The 17,030-nt window shown below is 37.7% G+C and overlaps 1 protein-coding gene across 8 annotated transcripts in view; it reads right to left on the bottom strand.

The window, feature by feature from the left end:
- Positions 1-2,889: 2,889 nt before the first annotated feature.
- Positions 2,890-17,030, bottom strand: part of cacnb2a (calcium channel, voltage-dependent, beta 2a) — a 93,237-nt gene continuing 79,096 nt past the window's right edge. For 6 of the 8 annotated variants that reach the window (XM_038297970.1, XM_038297974.1, XM_038297976.1 and 3 more), the window contains 11 exons: positions 14,450-14,572; positions 14,199-14,335; positions 14,000-14,076; positions 13,650-13,783; positions 9,769-9,849; positions 9,619-9,677; positions 9,041-9,150; positions 7,207-7,358; positions 6,531-6,626; positions 5,835-6,017; positions 2,890-3,826 (listed from right to left, as the gene is read on the bottom strand). In XM_038297970.1, coding sequence (XP_038153898.1) covers positions 3,074-3,826; positions 5,835-6,017; positions 6,531-6,626; positions 7,207-7,358; positions 9,041-9,150; positions 9,619-9,677; positions 9,769-9,849; positions 13,650-13,783; positions 14,000-14,076; positions 14,199-14,335; positions 14,450-14,572 — 1,905 coding nt within the window. In that variant the 3' untranslated portion in view covers positions 2,890-3,073. Of the gene's footprint in view, positions 3,827-5,834; positions 6,018-6,530; positions 6,627-7,206; positions 7,359-9,040; positions 9,151-9,618; positions 9,678-9,768; positions 9,850-13,420; positions 13,441-13,649; positions 13,784-13,999; positions 14,077-14,198; positions 14,336-14,449; positions 14,573-17,030 lie in introns of all 8 variants that reach the window. The other 2 variants (XM_038297973.1, XM_038297977.1) reach the window with 1 other exon arrangement.

The following is a 17,030-nucleotide window of genomic DNA, read 5'->3' as shown; positions in this document are numbered from 1 at the left end:
CCATTTTATTGTATTTTGGTTTATTTCACACAGAACCATGCATTTTGCCTCCTGCTCTTTTAGGCTTTATACATGTTTAAGGTGTTAGAGGTTATCAGCTGTGATGGAGTCTGCAGTCGGCTGCCCCACAGGAATAACACTCATAGCTTGCTGATTTTTTGAGTTTTAGAACAGACATACCTTAGTTGTGATGCATGGTGATACTTCAGTTTCCACGGCATGTTTTTTTTGTAAACAGGTTTTTCCAAACAGCAAAAAAAAAAGAAGAAGAAAGCCAATCAGCTTTCTCCTAGAGTTCAGCTAGATGCAAACTTCTCCAACCTACCTAATTTCATTTCTGACTTACCTAGGACAAAATACAAAGCGTTTCTGACTCCTGATTGAGCTGCAAAGTAAAGATTCAAAATCCCCCCAAAGATTCCCTCAATGTTGCATTGCTTGCAATACTTGCAAATCAACATTCTGCCTTTTTGCCATCAAACACTGAAGAGAAACCAGAAAGAGATTTTTAAACTGAACTTTTAGGAGAGAAGACTAACCCCAGGGAACAGTACACATAAGAATGAAAGCTCTGACCATTATGACACACTGAAGACTTGATATTTTTATCATATTTTAGTGAAATTTATTTTGATCAACAACACTTATTCTGTTAAAACTGAACTCTGAGCATCCAATTAAATATGTTTGTGCAGCTATCTGTATTGCACATCTGTATGTATATATGGGGCCATTGTGAGGTAGAAAATAAGCTTCAACTAATGATGTTATTAAAAAGATTCAATCAGATGCATCTAAGGGAGCACTTGTCTATTTAGGTGGCAGCCCTGCAAAGACGCCCCTTGCTATTTTAAACACTGTGTTGTCGTTGATGTTGAGGTCGCCATGACGACTGGGCGGGAAGGGCCGATGAGCCTTCCTCAGTTCTTTTTTTTTTTAAGCAGAGTTTTTCTTTACTATTAATAGACGACCCCCCCCCTCTTTGAAACTAGTTCCTATGACAAAGCACACATCGAAATCCCCCCCACTGTTACATTTCTCTGTTGTCATCTTTATTCTTTATATTTATGCATTATGTACATACACATGTACAATATTATAAAATCTGTGGGGCTACAAATGTAGCATAGAAATATTTTTTTTATATATATATAATTACACTTGTTGGGTGAGAACAAAAAAGGGGGGTGGAATGCAAAAACTGAGTCAAAATAAAAAAAAGTGTCGCAAAATATCAGGTGGAAACTGCACAGATCAGGTTGGGGGAGTGAACAGATGGCAGATACCAACACTGAAAACACTTTGAGCTTGTTTTATGAATGAATATTTCAAGTGCAGAACATTCTGAACATTTCCTTTTACTGACATTCTTTATACTGTAAAAGATGTGGGAGTACAGGTGGGAATTCAACATTCATTAGAAAATGGGTCAGACTTGATGAAAGATGAACCAGAATGGAATCATATTAAACCACTTTTGTACTGGAACCAGAATGAACTGAAAACAAAATGCAGGATATAGCATGTACCCATGTAAGAACGTGTTTCTGGACCCATAAGAAGAACAGGACTGCATGTCTTCTCTGCAGGGAGAAGAACAGGAACTGAGCAAATAATGGTTACCCTAAGGTGAAAGGAGTAGCCTGACAATTTGGGAAAAATGCTTTTTTTTATGTGAAAACAGACAGACTTACAATGTTTTGGTCAATATAAAGACTTTTTTTCAGCTTAGTCTTAAAAAAAATAATACAAGATTTTCTTGTAAACAAAGACTCACTGAGACGACCTATTCAATCTTTTTTGGAAGCAAAAAGGTACCTCGCTACAATCTGTTTCAGAAATAATATCAGGACTGTGTATGTCTTAGCTAAACTAATGCCATCAAAAATTACACCTTAAAAAGAAAAAGTCAGTATGTGATTTTTAATAATGTAAAGATTAATGTTTTTGCTCATGAGCCAGAGGCAGGCCTTGTGTATACGAATATCGGTCAGTATTACAGTTATAGTTGGAACAATTAATCATATTACACTGTTGAGGAGAATAGGTGGGGCTTTGAATGAAAGTCCTTCCTTTTTGAATAAAATGGTCATGAAATTAAACTAATATGTATCCAAACTGGCATCAATGCTCAAGACAGGATCACTTTTTTCAGCAATTTAGCATTAGAGAACAACTTTAGGATGATAAACTAGACCTACTGTTTGAGAAATGGGCATAAACAAATACTATATAGTTAAATGAGCTTCGCTTAAAATGAGTATCAAACGCAAAAATGACAGGAATATTTCTTTTTTCCCCCATACATTTGAATTAGAACCAATCAGACACGATTGCTTACTAATCAACTTATCTATAAATTCAAACAAGAATATTTATTGTAGCACTTTTCCATAAGAAATAAATACTTCCAGGTTTTTTTTTTCTCTTATTTTCTTTAATCCAAGCAAGCAAATTTCCCAAACTGGCAAACTAATCTGTAATTACAGCATCAAAATATGTTGGCTGGTAAACCCCCCACCCCACCCCCACCCCAGCAGTAGTCTGAAGGAACACATTATTATTCAAGTGGTAGCAAGCAATAAACTTAACAATAATATTAATATTAAAAATAATAAAAATTATAATGCTAATCACAGAAAGCACAGCTCAGTACAGAAAAAAATTTCTGCTTTCGTGTCATGCTTTATCAAAACACAGATTTAAAATATGCATATTTCAAAATAGTCATGCATATCCACACATAAACAATGTCTATGCATAGATACACACACACATATATACATATATATAAATATATATACGTATTTATATATATATATATATATATATATATATATATATATATATATATATATATATATATATATATATATATATATATATATATATATATATATATATATATATATATATATATATATATGATTTATGTTCACATCTATGTAGTCAAAATCCTGTAAAAGACGTGAGAGCATTTACAAAGATGGGAAGAGAAACAGGATGCTTCAGAGTTTAGCAGCATGATGGGGGAATGAGGAGTCCAGAGGGGCTTCAGCAGGCCTTTGGTCTGTCAATGATGGATGTGAGAGTCTTTGGCCCACGCCTCGCCTGTCTCGCCTCTCCTTTTGGGAGCCACTTCCCCCTCTCTGTCTCTCTCCCTGTCCCGCTCATAGTGATGGTGGTGGTGTTCACGGGCCTGGCGGCGGTGGTGGTGAGAGCGCTGCTTGTTGCGCTCGTTGTGGTCCTGCTCACGCTCTTTCGAGCGGTGATGCCCCTGGCCGGCCTCGTCCGCCCCGCTGCGATGATGGTGGTGGTGGTGATGGTGGTTGTGGTCCCGATGGGGCAAAGGCTCATGTCGACGCTGCTGCTGGGGATGCCCCTCCCCTAATTCCTCGTCTTCGTCGTCCTCCTCCTCTTCGTCGTCCTCGTGGCGTTGTGGAGCTCTCGACTCAATGCGAGCAGATTCCTTGCTTTCGCGACTCTCTCGGCTCTCGGGGGTCTCAGAGTCCAAAGTCTCCTGCCGAGAGAGGCCCCTGGCTCTGCCGCTGTGGTGGTGATGGTGGTGGTGGTGGTGATGGTTGTTGTGGTGCTCAGTCCTAGTGGAGGACGACCTGTGGTGGATGTGTGGGGCTCTTTTACCAGACTCTGTCCTTAAAGGGCGCTCCTCCTCATTGCTGTCCCCCTCAGCCTCTACGTCTGCCTGCTCCTGGCTCTGGTGATGGTTGTGGTGGTGGTGTTTGTGATAATGATGCTGCTGGTTCTCCTCTCTGGACCCCTTCCTCTCCACCAATGCCTTCTCCCCTTTTGGCTCTGTACCATTGCCCTGGAAGCAGTGACACATTATAAGAAGGACAAAGATGATAAAAACGTACAAAAAAGCTTACAAGATATCATTCACCATATCCACATCAGCACAGAATACTTTAATGTCATGCATGGATCATAACACCACACTTTGTCAAATTCAGGAAATGTTTTTAACTGCACTGCACCACTCAACTCAGTCCCACAGCATAGCCAAACTTACCAAAAAAGCAAATATAACCTCACTCCTGATCCTCATCAGCATCAGCATTGTCCTCATTCTCAGTCTTTCATTTCCCAATGAGATGGCAATGGGTGGAGATAGTGTACTAGTAAAGACTTTAGCATGAACAAGCGACTCTACCTACTTTTCAACACATTGACTATGAATAAAGCAAAGAGTTTACAGTGTCTGCAAATGTTTTCAGACTCCTTTTCCACATTTTGTTAGTTTACAAAAAACAAACATTTTTTCTACCATTTAATGTCATAGATCTAGGTGTGGCCATTTCTCGTATCTTTATTGTTATACATTTCTAGGGACCATTCATTGAGAAAACTAGTGTTGAATGAAAGCTGAGAAGTTGGTAGGAGACAAAGGAACCTGTAAAATAAAATTCCCTACTTTAATGAGACCAAAAGTAGCTTATGTTTTTGTCCTCCATTAAAATTCATAAGGTTGACAGGAAATTAATGCTGTACATCACCCTGAGTAAGCAATCCCTACGGCTGTACATGGTGGTTGCAGTATCATACTGTGGGAATTAGGCCATCTAGCAACCTTGCCTGGTTAACATTCCTTATTTATCCATTTTTGGGCATAAGACTCCCCCTTGGGTTCAGGATAACTGGCTTGGTGGTCCCTTCCTCTCAGTAGCCACCTACAGGGGTCGGTAAGTTTACAAGAGGTATGGGAAAAATGGAAGGATCTAACAAGAGGCAAAGCTTGAAAATAAACCTGTTAAAGGCTGTAAAAGATGTTGAACTGGGGCAGCGGGATGACATCTATAAACATACAGCTAGAGCTGTATGTAGAACTATGGGTTGGTCAAAGCACTTTAATTTAGAATCTGTGGTAATTTAGAAACTGATATTCACAAACACCGTTAACAACTTGACTCAGATATAAAAGTATTAACTTAGAAAGAGATCTGAGCTTTGCCTTCAATCTCTTTAATTTACCATCAAAAAAAAAAAAAACGGGCATCCCTTTTCCTTTCTCTCCATGTGTGGGTCTATCCCAGACAGCTGCAATCTGTGGCTCTTTGGACCCTCTACAATGGCTTTTCTTTTGTAATTGAAATGATAAGAACCGAGCAACATTTCTTGAATAAAATAAAATACCGGTCTTAGAAGCTTCAGGTTTTAAAAAAAATATTTTAACTGCAATTTCAAAACAGAATAACATAAAAAAAAAATAATTTACATGTTTTTCAATCTCATTTTTTTGTCTTTAGCTTGGAAAGTATGTTTTGTTGATAAACATAATTTTCCATTAATAATATTCCAGATAAGAAAATCCACACTTCTTCTTTATTATTAAACATTTCAGTTTTCTCTTATTTTAAAACATATACAAATAAACTGTATCTGTAACAAATAAAGTGTTGTTCAAAATGGCAACAGATTTTCTATAGAAGATATTTAACAAAAATAAGTTTTGTTTCACAAAAAGGTTATGTAATATTTGCTTCTCTTAACAACTTTTATCCAGCTGGACTCAGAGTAAATTTGGATTTTTAAAGGTTGCAGTGCCCTGATCTATCCCATCACAACCCCAGTAAATGAAATGGAAAATATAACTGCAGTATGACAGAACATGATGGTGTTTCATTGCTTTTGCAAGGCCACTGTAAGGGATTTTTTACGCATGTATATCATATAAATCTTTTTTTAAGAGCTGACCATTCATCTAAAAAGAAAGAAAAAAAAAGAAGCCCTTTCTAAAACAATTGAATTCAGACTGAACTTTAAAGTTTTATTTTTCTGAACTGTCATTTCTGTGGTAGACTCCTCAGCATCCATACCTGGACACCAGAGGCTGGCGTTGGTGCGCTGGGCAGGGCCGCTGCGGGTAGATTTGTAAGCACCGGGTCTGGGGGGCTGGAGCTGGTGGGATGAGTACTCCTCCAGTAGGCTTCGAGGTAATCAGCCATGTGCTCACATGCATCTTCCAGCTGGTTCTCATCTAGGATGATATCAAACATCTCCTGGGAGAAGTGAGACAGTCCCAGATTAAGGAAATGAAACAGACGCAGGACCTGACCAGGTCAAGAAATATCAGGCTGTAATGTTGAGAAATTGGCTATTGGCATGTCGTGAGAAATCTAAAGATAAAAACAGACGTGTGACTGCAGAAACTCATCCTGATTTTCATAAATACAAAATGCTACAGCTAATGTTAAACAAACATCCCTCTGAATGAAATATCCCAACTTCAGCGACTAACTCTCAGGCAAACCTTGAACGATGATTCCCTGAGGACACCCAGAGTTATTTGAATTAAATTAAGCCTGCTCTTTCGCAAGCAGAGGATGCTCGCTTCACTTTCTAAAATAATAACTAAGCCGATTAATGAGGAGTGGAAATAGAACTGGCAGGAACTACAAGCTTTCAGCAAAAATAAAAAAATAAAAACTGCAGAAAAAAAGCCCATTAAATTTAGAGCCAAAAGGCATTTAACTGAAAATAATTCCCACCAGGAAAGATCACCCTCTACTCACAGAAGGACACTGCGCCAACTTGTCAGCAGCCACCATCTGGACATTCAGGTGTTTGGCCTGAGACTTTCCTCTGGACTTGATGAGGCGCTGCAGCACCTGAGGGCAAAAGAGGATGGAGGACAAAACTTAACTAAAACCAACACTTTGTTTGGGCAAAAGTGTTATGTTCTATTCTGCTTCATTACATTTCAAAGTTGCTCTACATCAAAGTAGGATTATTTTCCCCTTTTGATAATTGACATGGGTTGAACTGATAATGCATAAGTTATTGGTTTGAATACTCTTATGCTTGCTGTTTGTAACCTAATTAAATCTGCCAAATAAGACAACTTTCATTCCTTTTCTCCAGTGAGTGAGAGGATAGATAAAAGAAATGCATTACATCTTGCTGTGAACGTCATCCAAAGATTTAGAGCTGCATCTTTAACATCTTTAGTAGTGTCTGCTTTTTCACTATATTCACATGCCTCTTCTCAATCAATTCTAAATCAGGAGACTTTATTTTTAACACTTGCTGAAGGTCAGAGAGATGATTCAGTGCTCCCATAAATTTTTTCTCACATATTGTCGTTCCCGTCTGACAAGCGTTTTAGATTATAGCCGGGGAGCAGCCAAGCTCCGGGAAGACAAAAGGATACCTGCAGGAATGTCATTATTGTGCTGCTTTTTGTCTCACCTTGGGGGAGGTGATTTTTACGTAGACGATGATGGGGGCGAGGGACGTCTTCCCCAGCTGAGAAGGATGGTTGATTGTGTCGGCGTCCAGAACCACCAGCTGCAGCGTACGAGCCAGTTCGAATATGCGCTCAATCTCACTTTGAACTTCAGCTAAAAGGATGAGAGGCCTATTAGAACTGGAAAAAACTTTGCATCATGCCAGCTGTGTGGTTGGCTTTGGTTTAAGGACAGTGCCATATGCAAAACATAAGACTTGAGTGTTAAAACTTCGGGAGGTAGGGTTTCTGCTTAACACTGAGCTCAGGTCTATACACTTTAACATGTCCAAATTCCCACAATTTCAGGAGTTTTTTTTTAATAATAAGAAAGACTTTATCAAAGATCCTTCCTCCCAGCAGATGTAAGGCTCTATGGCCACCACTGTTCCCAAAAACCTCAATAAGTTGTTACATTCATGCTGATTTTGCACAGTTTCTACCTTAGTCAGTTAAATATCATGCTGCTTTAACTTTCTACATCTCTGATGTTTCTGCCTTTTTCAAATTTTCATTACTATAAAAATCTTCATAGCCCTATATTGGTTATTTTATTCTCCAGGTGCAGTTTTTATATTGTTATGTTATTCTTATACATTTTTGCTAAGGTCCAAATTTATGTGGTCATTTTTTTCTATAATATTTTTGCTGCTGTAAACACCAGAATTTCCCCATTATGGGACAAAAAAAGGATTTTCTATTCTATTCTATTCTTGCTATTATTATTATTATTATTTTAGCCTGTGTGTGCACGTGTATGAACTGTTACTCAAATAAGAAACAATCAAATGTAAAAGAAAAACAATGCTATGCCTTGGTCTTGCTATATCCGACCAAAAGAATATTTAAATGAGTTTTGACTTTTCTAAGCAGCCCAATAAACAAAGACTGAAAACAGTAATGACATCCTCCAACATGAGATTAAAACAGCAGAGATTCATCTTGCATAAACACATAAAGAGGGACGTTAAAGTTTAAACTGTGTAAAGTTTAAACCTAACTGTAGGAACCACGGCTCCTTCAAAAAGTCTTTTTTTCTGACAAAACAAACCCAAGCAGAAAAGTAATCCCTCTCATTTTCACTAAGATGTTTTTTACACAAATCATTTGTTTAATCTTCCATAGGTTTTCTTTTAAACTACCATCACATTTTATTCAATTATTTCATAACGAGAGGAATATTTCTGTTAGTTAGACGGCTAAATAGATCTCATGTGGGACTCATCAAACATAAAGTAAATACAATCATTTGCATTCAGTATAATTTATGTCATGTTCAGTTAGAAGAACTATTATAGGTGCTTAAAAAAAAAAAAAAAAAAAGGAAAATAGCCAAATCATCATCATCATCATACATTGTTGTGGCTCTCTAAATGTCAAGATCTTTAAAAAATACTTCATATAATGACATGTTTTTGCTTCCATTATTCACTTTGGCAGGAGCTCCTAGTGCTGCTGTAGCTGCTGACTGATGCTTCTGGCGATAAATAGCTGAGATTAGCTTTCGTCGCCTCTATTTCACTCAGGAATCCCTTTCATTCTAATCACATCTAAACTCTAATCAACCTTAGTCATATCAGAGCAGATGTAGAGCTTGTTACCGTACTTCTATGCTCACTTTTTCATTCTCCAACAAAGGGTAGCCAGCAAAGGCCATGGAAAGCTTTTGGGGTTATCTTTACCATTCTCGAGAGTTTGTATAATTGCTTCCTTCCATTTCTGCGTCAACCGTTCTCTTTAGAAACATTATCAATCAAGGAACCCAGATGTTCCCAGGCTGATTTAGGGCAAACTTACCCAAGTTGGAGCGTGTGTTGGAGCGCTCGATGATGGCGTGCTTGCTGGGATTGTTCAGTACCGAGCGTTTGGCCAGTGAGATGTCCGCCGTGACACGGGTAATTGAAATTCTGAAAAAACAAAGAGCACGATGAATGAAATAAATGATTGGCGTGTGTTACACAACTCAAAAATCTTCGTTTCATTTTCAGGTTATTTCCAAATAATGTAAATTTCTTGTATTTAAGGAAAAAGTAAGAAAAACAAACTGCAAAGCAGAAACAACGGGCAAATGACATCCGACTGCAAGATTACACTCAAATAAGCAGCATTATTTGATGCCACTGGCAGCCTGAGCTGATCTTAAGTAACTTTATGGCTTCAGCATTGAATAAGAAGAACCCTGCTCTGCTCCAGGGCTCATATGGCCTATTAAGGACATGGAGAGAGCCTATTTAAAGCGGCAGCACACATCCCTCGGCCAAACAAACTTGTTACACACTCCCTTCTCTAACCTCAGGGGACTGATAAATACCAGCCTATAGACATGGAGAGAGGAAATTAGATCCTTGCGCTTTTTCTGAATTGAAGGAACTCACCTTCCTTCAAATCTGTGTTTCAGGAAGTCAAACAGTGCTTTTTGCATCATGTCTGTCACCTGTTGGCAGGAGATTCAAAAGAGTGAATGAAGAGGAAAGTTTTTCCACAATAATGATGTGAAGTATTACATAGACAAAGCGTTGCTGCACCTCATAGCCCTTCAGAGACGGTCCAACTAGAACTACGGGTCGCATGGAAGGCACAACGTCGTATGGAGGAATGTGTTCCGTCTTTAGAAAAACACAGGAAGGATTTTTCTTTCAGTTTTATCGAAAGAGGTACAACCTCACAAATTATGGAGCATTTAATTATTATTAAGCAAAGCTAAAAACAACAACAACCAAAAAAAACAAAGAAAAGAACACCAGAACTTTTCAGAACCATGACACAGAACGTCTCAGTTAGCCTGACAAAATATGAGCAGGCGTCTAATAAGATGAATCAGTTCATTCAAGTTTTAACAATGCAACTGCTTTTTGGAATACATAAAAATATAATTTAAGACTGATCACAGTGTGTCATGGTCCCTGTTATTGAAAACAGAGAGAAAAAACGGAGAGAGCCATCATGGTGGAAAGGTTAGTCAGAGACTGAAGATCAACAGAGGACACGGCTAGAAAAACAAACTCACCGTAGATGGGACAAACTGGGATCTCTGTCTGAGGAGTTTGAGATAAGCATGTAGATGTGCTGCACACTGATATCAGGGTAGACACCCACTTTATTTCGTAAAGTCTCTCTTATTAACCAGTCTATCATCTGGTTATTGTCTATAATTTAGTTATCTTGTAAATGTTAAAGGAAAGTTTTCCCCCTCAACATCTGTAGAAATTCTCTCTCTAAAAACAAAAATTCCATGAAAATTAGACCTTTGAACTCTATTTAAATATGTGTAACTGCCTAGATTATGATGCAGATTATAATTATTAAATCCCGATTTTTCACTTTTAATTTTAAGAGAGGCACAGAGCATTGGTATCTAAAACAACAATATAATTTAACAGATTTTAACATTAACAAAGCATCAAATTATATAAAGTAAAAGCTTTTTCTATTGTTTTCTGTTCTCTTTATAAACTCTTAATAGAATCTCAGGTAAAGATTTAGCCTTGATATAGTCTTATTACTATCTCTCACACAAAAGAAGGTCAATTTTCCTAAAGTGAAAAAAATGTTTCAATGATTTTTTTTTTTTACACCCATTAAAGCAGCAAACAAAAAATACTGAGTGGAATGGAGATGATTAAGTTTGATATAAAGCCCCTGAATTTTAAAGTGGACTAGGAGGAAAAGCATAACCTTTAGTTTCACTTCATCCACGTAATTTTATTAACCCAGAGTCTTTAAATAGCTCAGCGTTAAAGTCAGGCTTCTTATATGAAAGTGCACCAAATTTGTATTTTACAGTTTTTTTAGCATCTGAATTAACATTAATCATCCCTACTTCAAACTCTGCAACAATAATATGATTCACATTTGTTCTGATTTAGTCTTATTAAATTGGGGGTAATTTGATGCAATGTTTGACTGCTGTAATACCTCTATTCTGTGTTTAAATTAAAAAAAAAGAATACAGGCATCAATGCTATATATGCACTTCAGTCAGTGAAATGTCCATCTGCATCTTGTCAATGCTGACGGCACCACTTGTACCACTCAGTTGGCTGCTCTCAAGCTCCACATTAAAAACTGGTTTAGATAAAGGATCAAGGAATAAAGCATAAAAGGCATACACACACACACAAATAAATGTATACCTGTCCAAAATTTCATTTATAAAGCTAAATGTTTTCATTTGAAATTGTATGTTTACTTTTACACCTTTAGCCTATGAAGATGTATCTTTACCCCACTTAAGTTCTCTATCCCCTAAAGCAAAATTAGTTTGTGATTTCACATGAACTCTGAGGGCAGCTGAAAAGCAAAAACCTCATCTGAAGGACTCTTCGTTCCCCATGCAGCCATGTTCTCTGTCATTCTCTGGCCTTTGTCTGTCGCTCTAATAATGGTTTCAGTGGATTACTTGTGACTTTTTTATCACAGTCCATCATCCTCCCTTACTCATCAACCCACCTCTAAATGTTTTTTCCACCTCACCAGGCTTCCCTGGGGATGTTGTGGGAACTGATGAATACTTCTGGTAGCTACAACTAGGCTATCATAAAACAATGTGGTTATGGTGAAAAACTTCTGGTAGATTAAGTAAATCCTTGTAATACATTGTAATCAGGTGCTTAACATCAAACTGAGAATGACAAAGGACTGTTTGGAGTGTAGTCTTCATTGGCTCTAATTTTTTTTTTAGAGTTATTAGCTTGCATTGTAAAGGCTACGTTAATATCTAGCTAGCTGGACAGTCTAATGATAAACTGCTAAGACTGACATTTCCCAAAACCTTATGTCACAAAGAGCCGGAAGCACACATGGGAAAGAGAAAAAATAAGAAACTACCCATATTTCACACCTTATACCATCATAGCTTGTCATGATCTTGGCACTGATGACTGGACTAATGGTTCATTTTATCCAGCTGCCTAGCTCCGCCCATTTCCTCATTACCACTCATCATATCCACCTGTTCCAGCTTTTATTTAAAATGTTTGCTCCCAGCCATCAGTGCCAGATTATTTGAGCTGTAGATGAGAGTTCTCTAGTTTGTTTGTGTTGATAACCTGATTCTAACTAATTTCGGCCCTTGGAGTTCTGAGATTGCCTGACCCTGTTCGACCTGTTTGCCTGACCCGTCTCTGGATTTCCTTTGGATTCTGCCTGCTTACGACCTTGGATTTGTCTCCTGACCCCAGCTTGGATTTCCCTACGGTACCTCTTCGGATCTCTTATCTTCTGGCATAGACTTCTGTTTGCCTCATCAACACCGGCTTTGGCTTCTCCTTCTGGAATCCCCTGCTCCCTCTCATCTTTTGACTCCTGCTCGTCAGCCAATTCAGCAGCCGTTTGGCTTTGGCTCCTGGAATTCTCTGAGCGGCGTCCGCTATATGCTGTGGAGAATCATCTGGCTGGAATCCACTTCTTCCTCTGGGCTCGGACTAAACTTTATAACCAGATTGGTAACTCACACACTCGTTATCGTCCTCTCTCAGAGTTACGTTGTCACTAACCTGTGTTTTCTCCTCTACGAAGACTCCAGCTTTGTTGTTCTAGCTGCTGAGTCGCAGATTTGTCAAGCAGTCAATAAACGCTATTCTAAATTACTTTAGTCTGTCTGTCTGAATTCTGGTTCCAATGTTCTAGTTTCTGGCATAGCTGGGTTTTCTAATATGGTGAAGCCCCGTTTACCAGCTTTAAATCTCTTTCCTACTAAATGATATTGTTCTGGTTGTTTTACTACATGAAATATTCTATTGTGGGAAACAGGTTGTCACCATTATCTAAATTGGGCTTCTTCTGTGATGAACCCTGGTGCGGATCCAGCCAAAGTGTCATCAGTGTTTTTTACTGTTCTGATCAATGCAATGGTTTTACTTTCCACAGTGCCAATTAATTAGTTCCACATCTTTACCAACATCTCTTTGTGTTCTGTTGAGATATTAAGGTTAATAAAGAGATAATAAATGATGTGGCTTACATTCATTTATACTAATAAAAAAAAAATCTCAGACTGAGGTCCCAATAAGTCAGGATTACAGGATCACGTACAAAACACAGAGGCAAAAAATGAGAAGGGCAAGAGTGAAGTAAGGGGGGAAATATCTTGTTAGGAAATGCAGAGTTTAAACAGATTAGTTCAGGAGGTTCCTCCTTAGGTCCTGCTGTCATGTTTTTCTGAACACCAAAACTTACCGACTTTTGCTTCTGCTTAGCTGTGGTTGGACGGAAGAGGGAAAGAGAGAGAGGTTAAGATCAGGCAGGCATGCTAACAGCGGAGTGCACGTCGTGGGACGACAGGGAAACTGGTGCTGACAAACAAGCCGGGGTAGGCGTTGAGAGAGGCCTAGTGGCCACAGGAGTTTTAGTCATAGCAGTGCCGGCGGGCAGAGAAGAAGACGCAGTGAGGTGCTCTAGAGTTTACCTTCTTAAAGAAGGGCATACGTTTCTCTTTTGCTAGGGGTGATATAACAGTGTTTGGACTGGTTTTAGGGGAGCGCAGGTTGACCGGGGGCTCATTTTCTTCTGGGTCTAAACCTGTGGTGTCTATGTCAACAGCTATTGACACACACAGACATGAAAAACATCACACAGAGGTCATCACAGCTGGCAGGTCACACTGACTACAGATACTACTAAATGAAACAATGAAAATGATACATATATCACTGAATATCAGTCAAAAATGGTCCCTTACCTGTTGTTAGATTTCACTTTATAAATCGTGGTTAAAAATGAACAGAAGAGAAATGTTTTTCTTACAAAGCTACTTACCAGATGAAGGAGGAGTAGACTTCCTGGAGTTTGAAACCACTTCACCTAAACTAGATGATGAGTTCGCTCCTAGTTTGCTGAAACAACAGATTTTAATCATCTAGCAAGAACTAAAGACGAAATTAAATTTTTACCATTTATTTTAAAGGGTTTTGTGGCCAACAATCAAAATCATGTAGAGAGGAGCAGTTTTTTGTACCTGGAGTGAAACTTGCCCTGTTTGGCTCTCTGCTCCTGGAGGATGCGAGTGTTTTCCAACTTCACTGGACTGGGAATAAAGCCAATTTCACAGCCTTCTTTCACCAGACGTCCTATCCACCAGTCGTTATTGAATTTCTGTCAAAACAATATAACATAGAGTTATGCTGGTCATTCCTATGATCATCAACAAAATATATGATATGAGTATTCTTATGATCATTAAAAAATATCTTTTGTAATGTTGGTCACCTCTTTGACATGGAGGAAGTCCTTGGCCTCAAAGGAGATCGCCATTCCGGGCACAGGGACATCGTCGTCATGACTGGGACTGTAGCTGACATTTGTGCGAACAGCAAATGCAACTGGTTTGGTCTACCAAAAATAAAAGGAAGGAAATACAGACAGAAATGTCAGATAAAAGGCTTTATTTTACAAAAAATAAGGCACATGCATTTCTGGTAAGATGTAAATATGAAATCCTCATTAGTATACAGAAAAAAATGCATAAAAATAATGAAAATAAAAAATAATAGATACTGGTTTTATATACCTAAATCTCCAGAAATATTTGATTTAGACTTAGACAAGCTTTATTGTCATTTTGTATACACAGAGTGTATACGGAATTAAATTATGTTGCTTTCAGCTTACAAGATTGAAATGAGCATTACCATTTAAAGTGCAGCAGTGATCATCATGTAAATAGTATAGGAGAAGAGGAAGACCAGTAAAAAAAAAAAAATTAATGTGCAAAAGGGCACTAATGTGTAAAGGTTCAGAAGTATCGCATTGAGTTCGGTCTAATTTAAAAGGATTATAAAAGTTTTCAGTCATGTTGGTGGAGCAAAATAATGTTGCAATATAAAGACATTTGGAAACATTATAAGACTCAAGTAACATTGAGAGCCATTACCAACAAAAAAAGAAAACATAACAATGATGAATCTGCAAGCCTAACTTGTCTCAATTAAGGTCAATGTTTAATTAAAAAAAAAAAAATAGTGCGGACAAACCATTACCGATGGGGAGATACAAAAACTAAAACTACATTAAACCTTTGAAGTATAACCTTAAAAGGACCTTTGCCGCTTTCAAACTATCCAGTTCGGCTGAATCAAAACAAATTCACAAAACGAAGGGCCAACACATTAAAAGTAAAAAAAAAAAAAAACTAATTCCCATTTAATGATGGCAGTTTTTTTTTTTTTACTCCACTGATATTTAGTTGAATGCATCTAAGCAGGTTTCAAGGTTTTTTTTGCATATCAATAGCTTTTAGTCATAGTTATTACATAGTCATAGCAATTGCCAAAAAGAAGTTGCTATACATCTGAGCTCCATTTTAACCTAGTATTTATATTGTTGCAGAATCCTTTCATGTCTGTTGGCATTATAACCATAAATAAGTACTGATATATTTTGGATACGATTAAAAAAACAACAATTTATATTCTATATATACATATTTCAGTATAATAAATACATTTACTCTGAACCAATCTTATGGTTTTGTGGCTGTATTATTTCTTTTCCATTTATTGTTTTGATGAAAATTTATAGCTGTGACCTTTAAACAAACTCTATAAATAAATAAAAAACTACCAAAAAACAACAACAGAAAAAGTAATACAATATGCATCTAAATTTGTGTCAGAAACCTGCTAATGATGGGGGAATATGTCTTAGCTGTTATTTGTATTTTCCTTTATCCTGCATGAATAAAGGAATTCAATTCTTTTAGTTATGAATTGAATGTATAAATGATAAGTAAAGCAACAAATTATTACATTCAAGTCGGATGTTTGCATCAACTGCAACAGGAAGGACGTCTGAGTTTTCTGTTCATTATTGTTGAGCTGAAATCCTTGTTTCTTTAGGTACAAAACAACGTTGGGGAACAAAGATGTGTGATTTCTGATTCTTCTAGACTTGTGACCAAGATGGTTTGACTGCAGCACCGTCTCTGCTACTCTTGTAGTAAATTTGCTCCCTGTCAGGAATCACTGTTTCGACACCCTTTGTAAAACAACGCTCTTGTCTTACACTTATGAAAAGCAGGAACAGCAGCACTTGTGTAAATTGTTCATAAATCAATTTAACAATCTTTACAACAGCAGGATCAATACTGACCTTCCTTTCTGATAACTGCTGCCTTTCCTCTTTCAGACACATAATCATTAAGTCAAGGCAGGATCTAAAGGAATATTTGCCGGATAACTGTGAGGTATGGTGGGAAAAGATACCTTTTCGCTGTTGATATTTTTACACTTGCATTTCTGCTTAAAAGCAAACAATATCTCCTCTATCTGCAGGAAAATGAATACCTAATCATGAATAAGTATGAGCAAAAGTTTTTTTTTACAATGCTGAAATATTAAATTGAAACGCATATTTCAACAAGCATTACATAAAATGCTTTTGGGCGTAATCTTGGAGCACGTCTGGCAGCAGTGGCTGCAACAGTTGGCAGCGTGGTCATGCCCTCAACCAGATTACATTTGCTCAGCTTCTGACAGAGCGAAAAAACTGGATAGAATTCAGCTGAAATAAACAAACAGAAAGCAAAAGGATGCAGCTTAAAATAATCCCCCGTTGTACGCTCACTTGCTAAATATTTACCTCCAGATAAAAGGAGAGGGCTATGACATATAAAATTCAGCCATAATGAAGCCACCGGATCACAGCTTGGAGGCTATAATTCAGCTGGAATTTATACAGATTTTGAGAAATGCTTTCAAAGTGCACTCAAATCTCGCCTGCTGGAGCACAATCTGATTTTCTCTAGGCAACCAAAAAACAAAACAGGAAAACAGAGAGAGTTCACCGGAGA

This window comes from Cyprinodon tularosa, unplaced genomic scaffold (genome assembly GCF_016077235.1).
Source record: "Cyprinodon tularosa strain WSP-4 unplaced genomic scaffold, ASM1607723v1 ctg4, whole genome shotgun sequence".
In the NCBI taxonomy this organism is placed as follows: domain Eukaryota; kingdom Metazoa; phylum Chordata; class Actinopteri; order Cyprinodontiformes; family Cyprinodontidae; genus Cyprinodon; species Cyprinodon tularosa.
The sequence above is the reverse complement of the archived record's forward strand: the minus strand, read 5'-3'. Positions and strand labels throughout refer to the sequence as shown.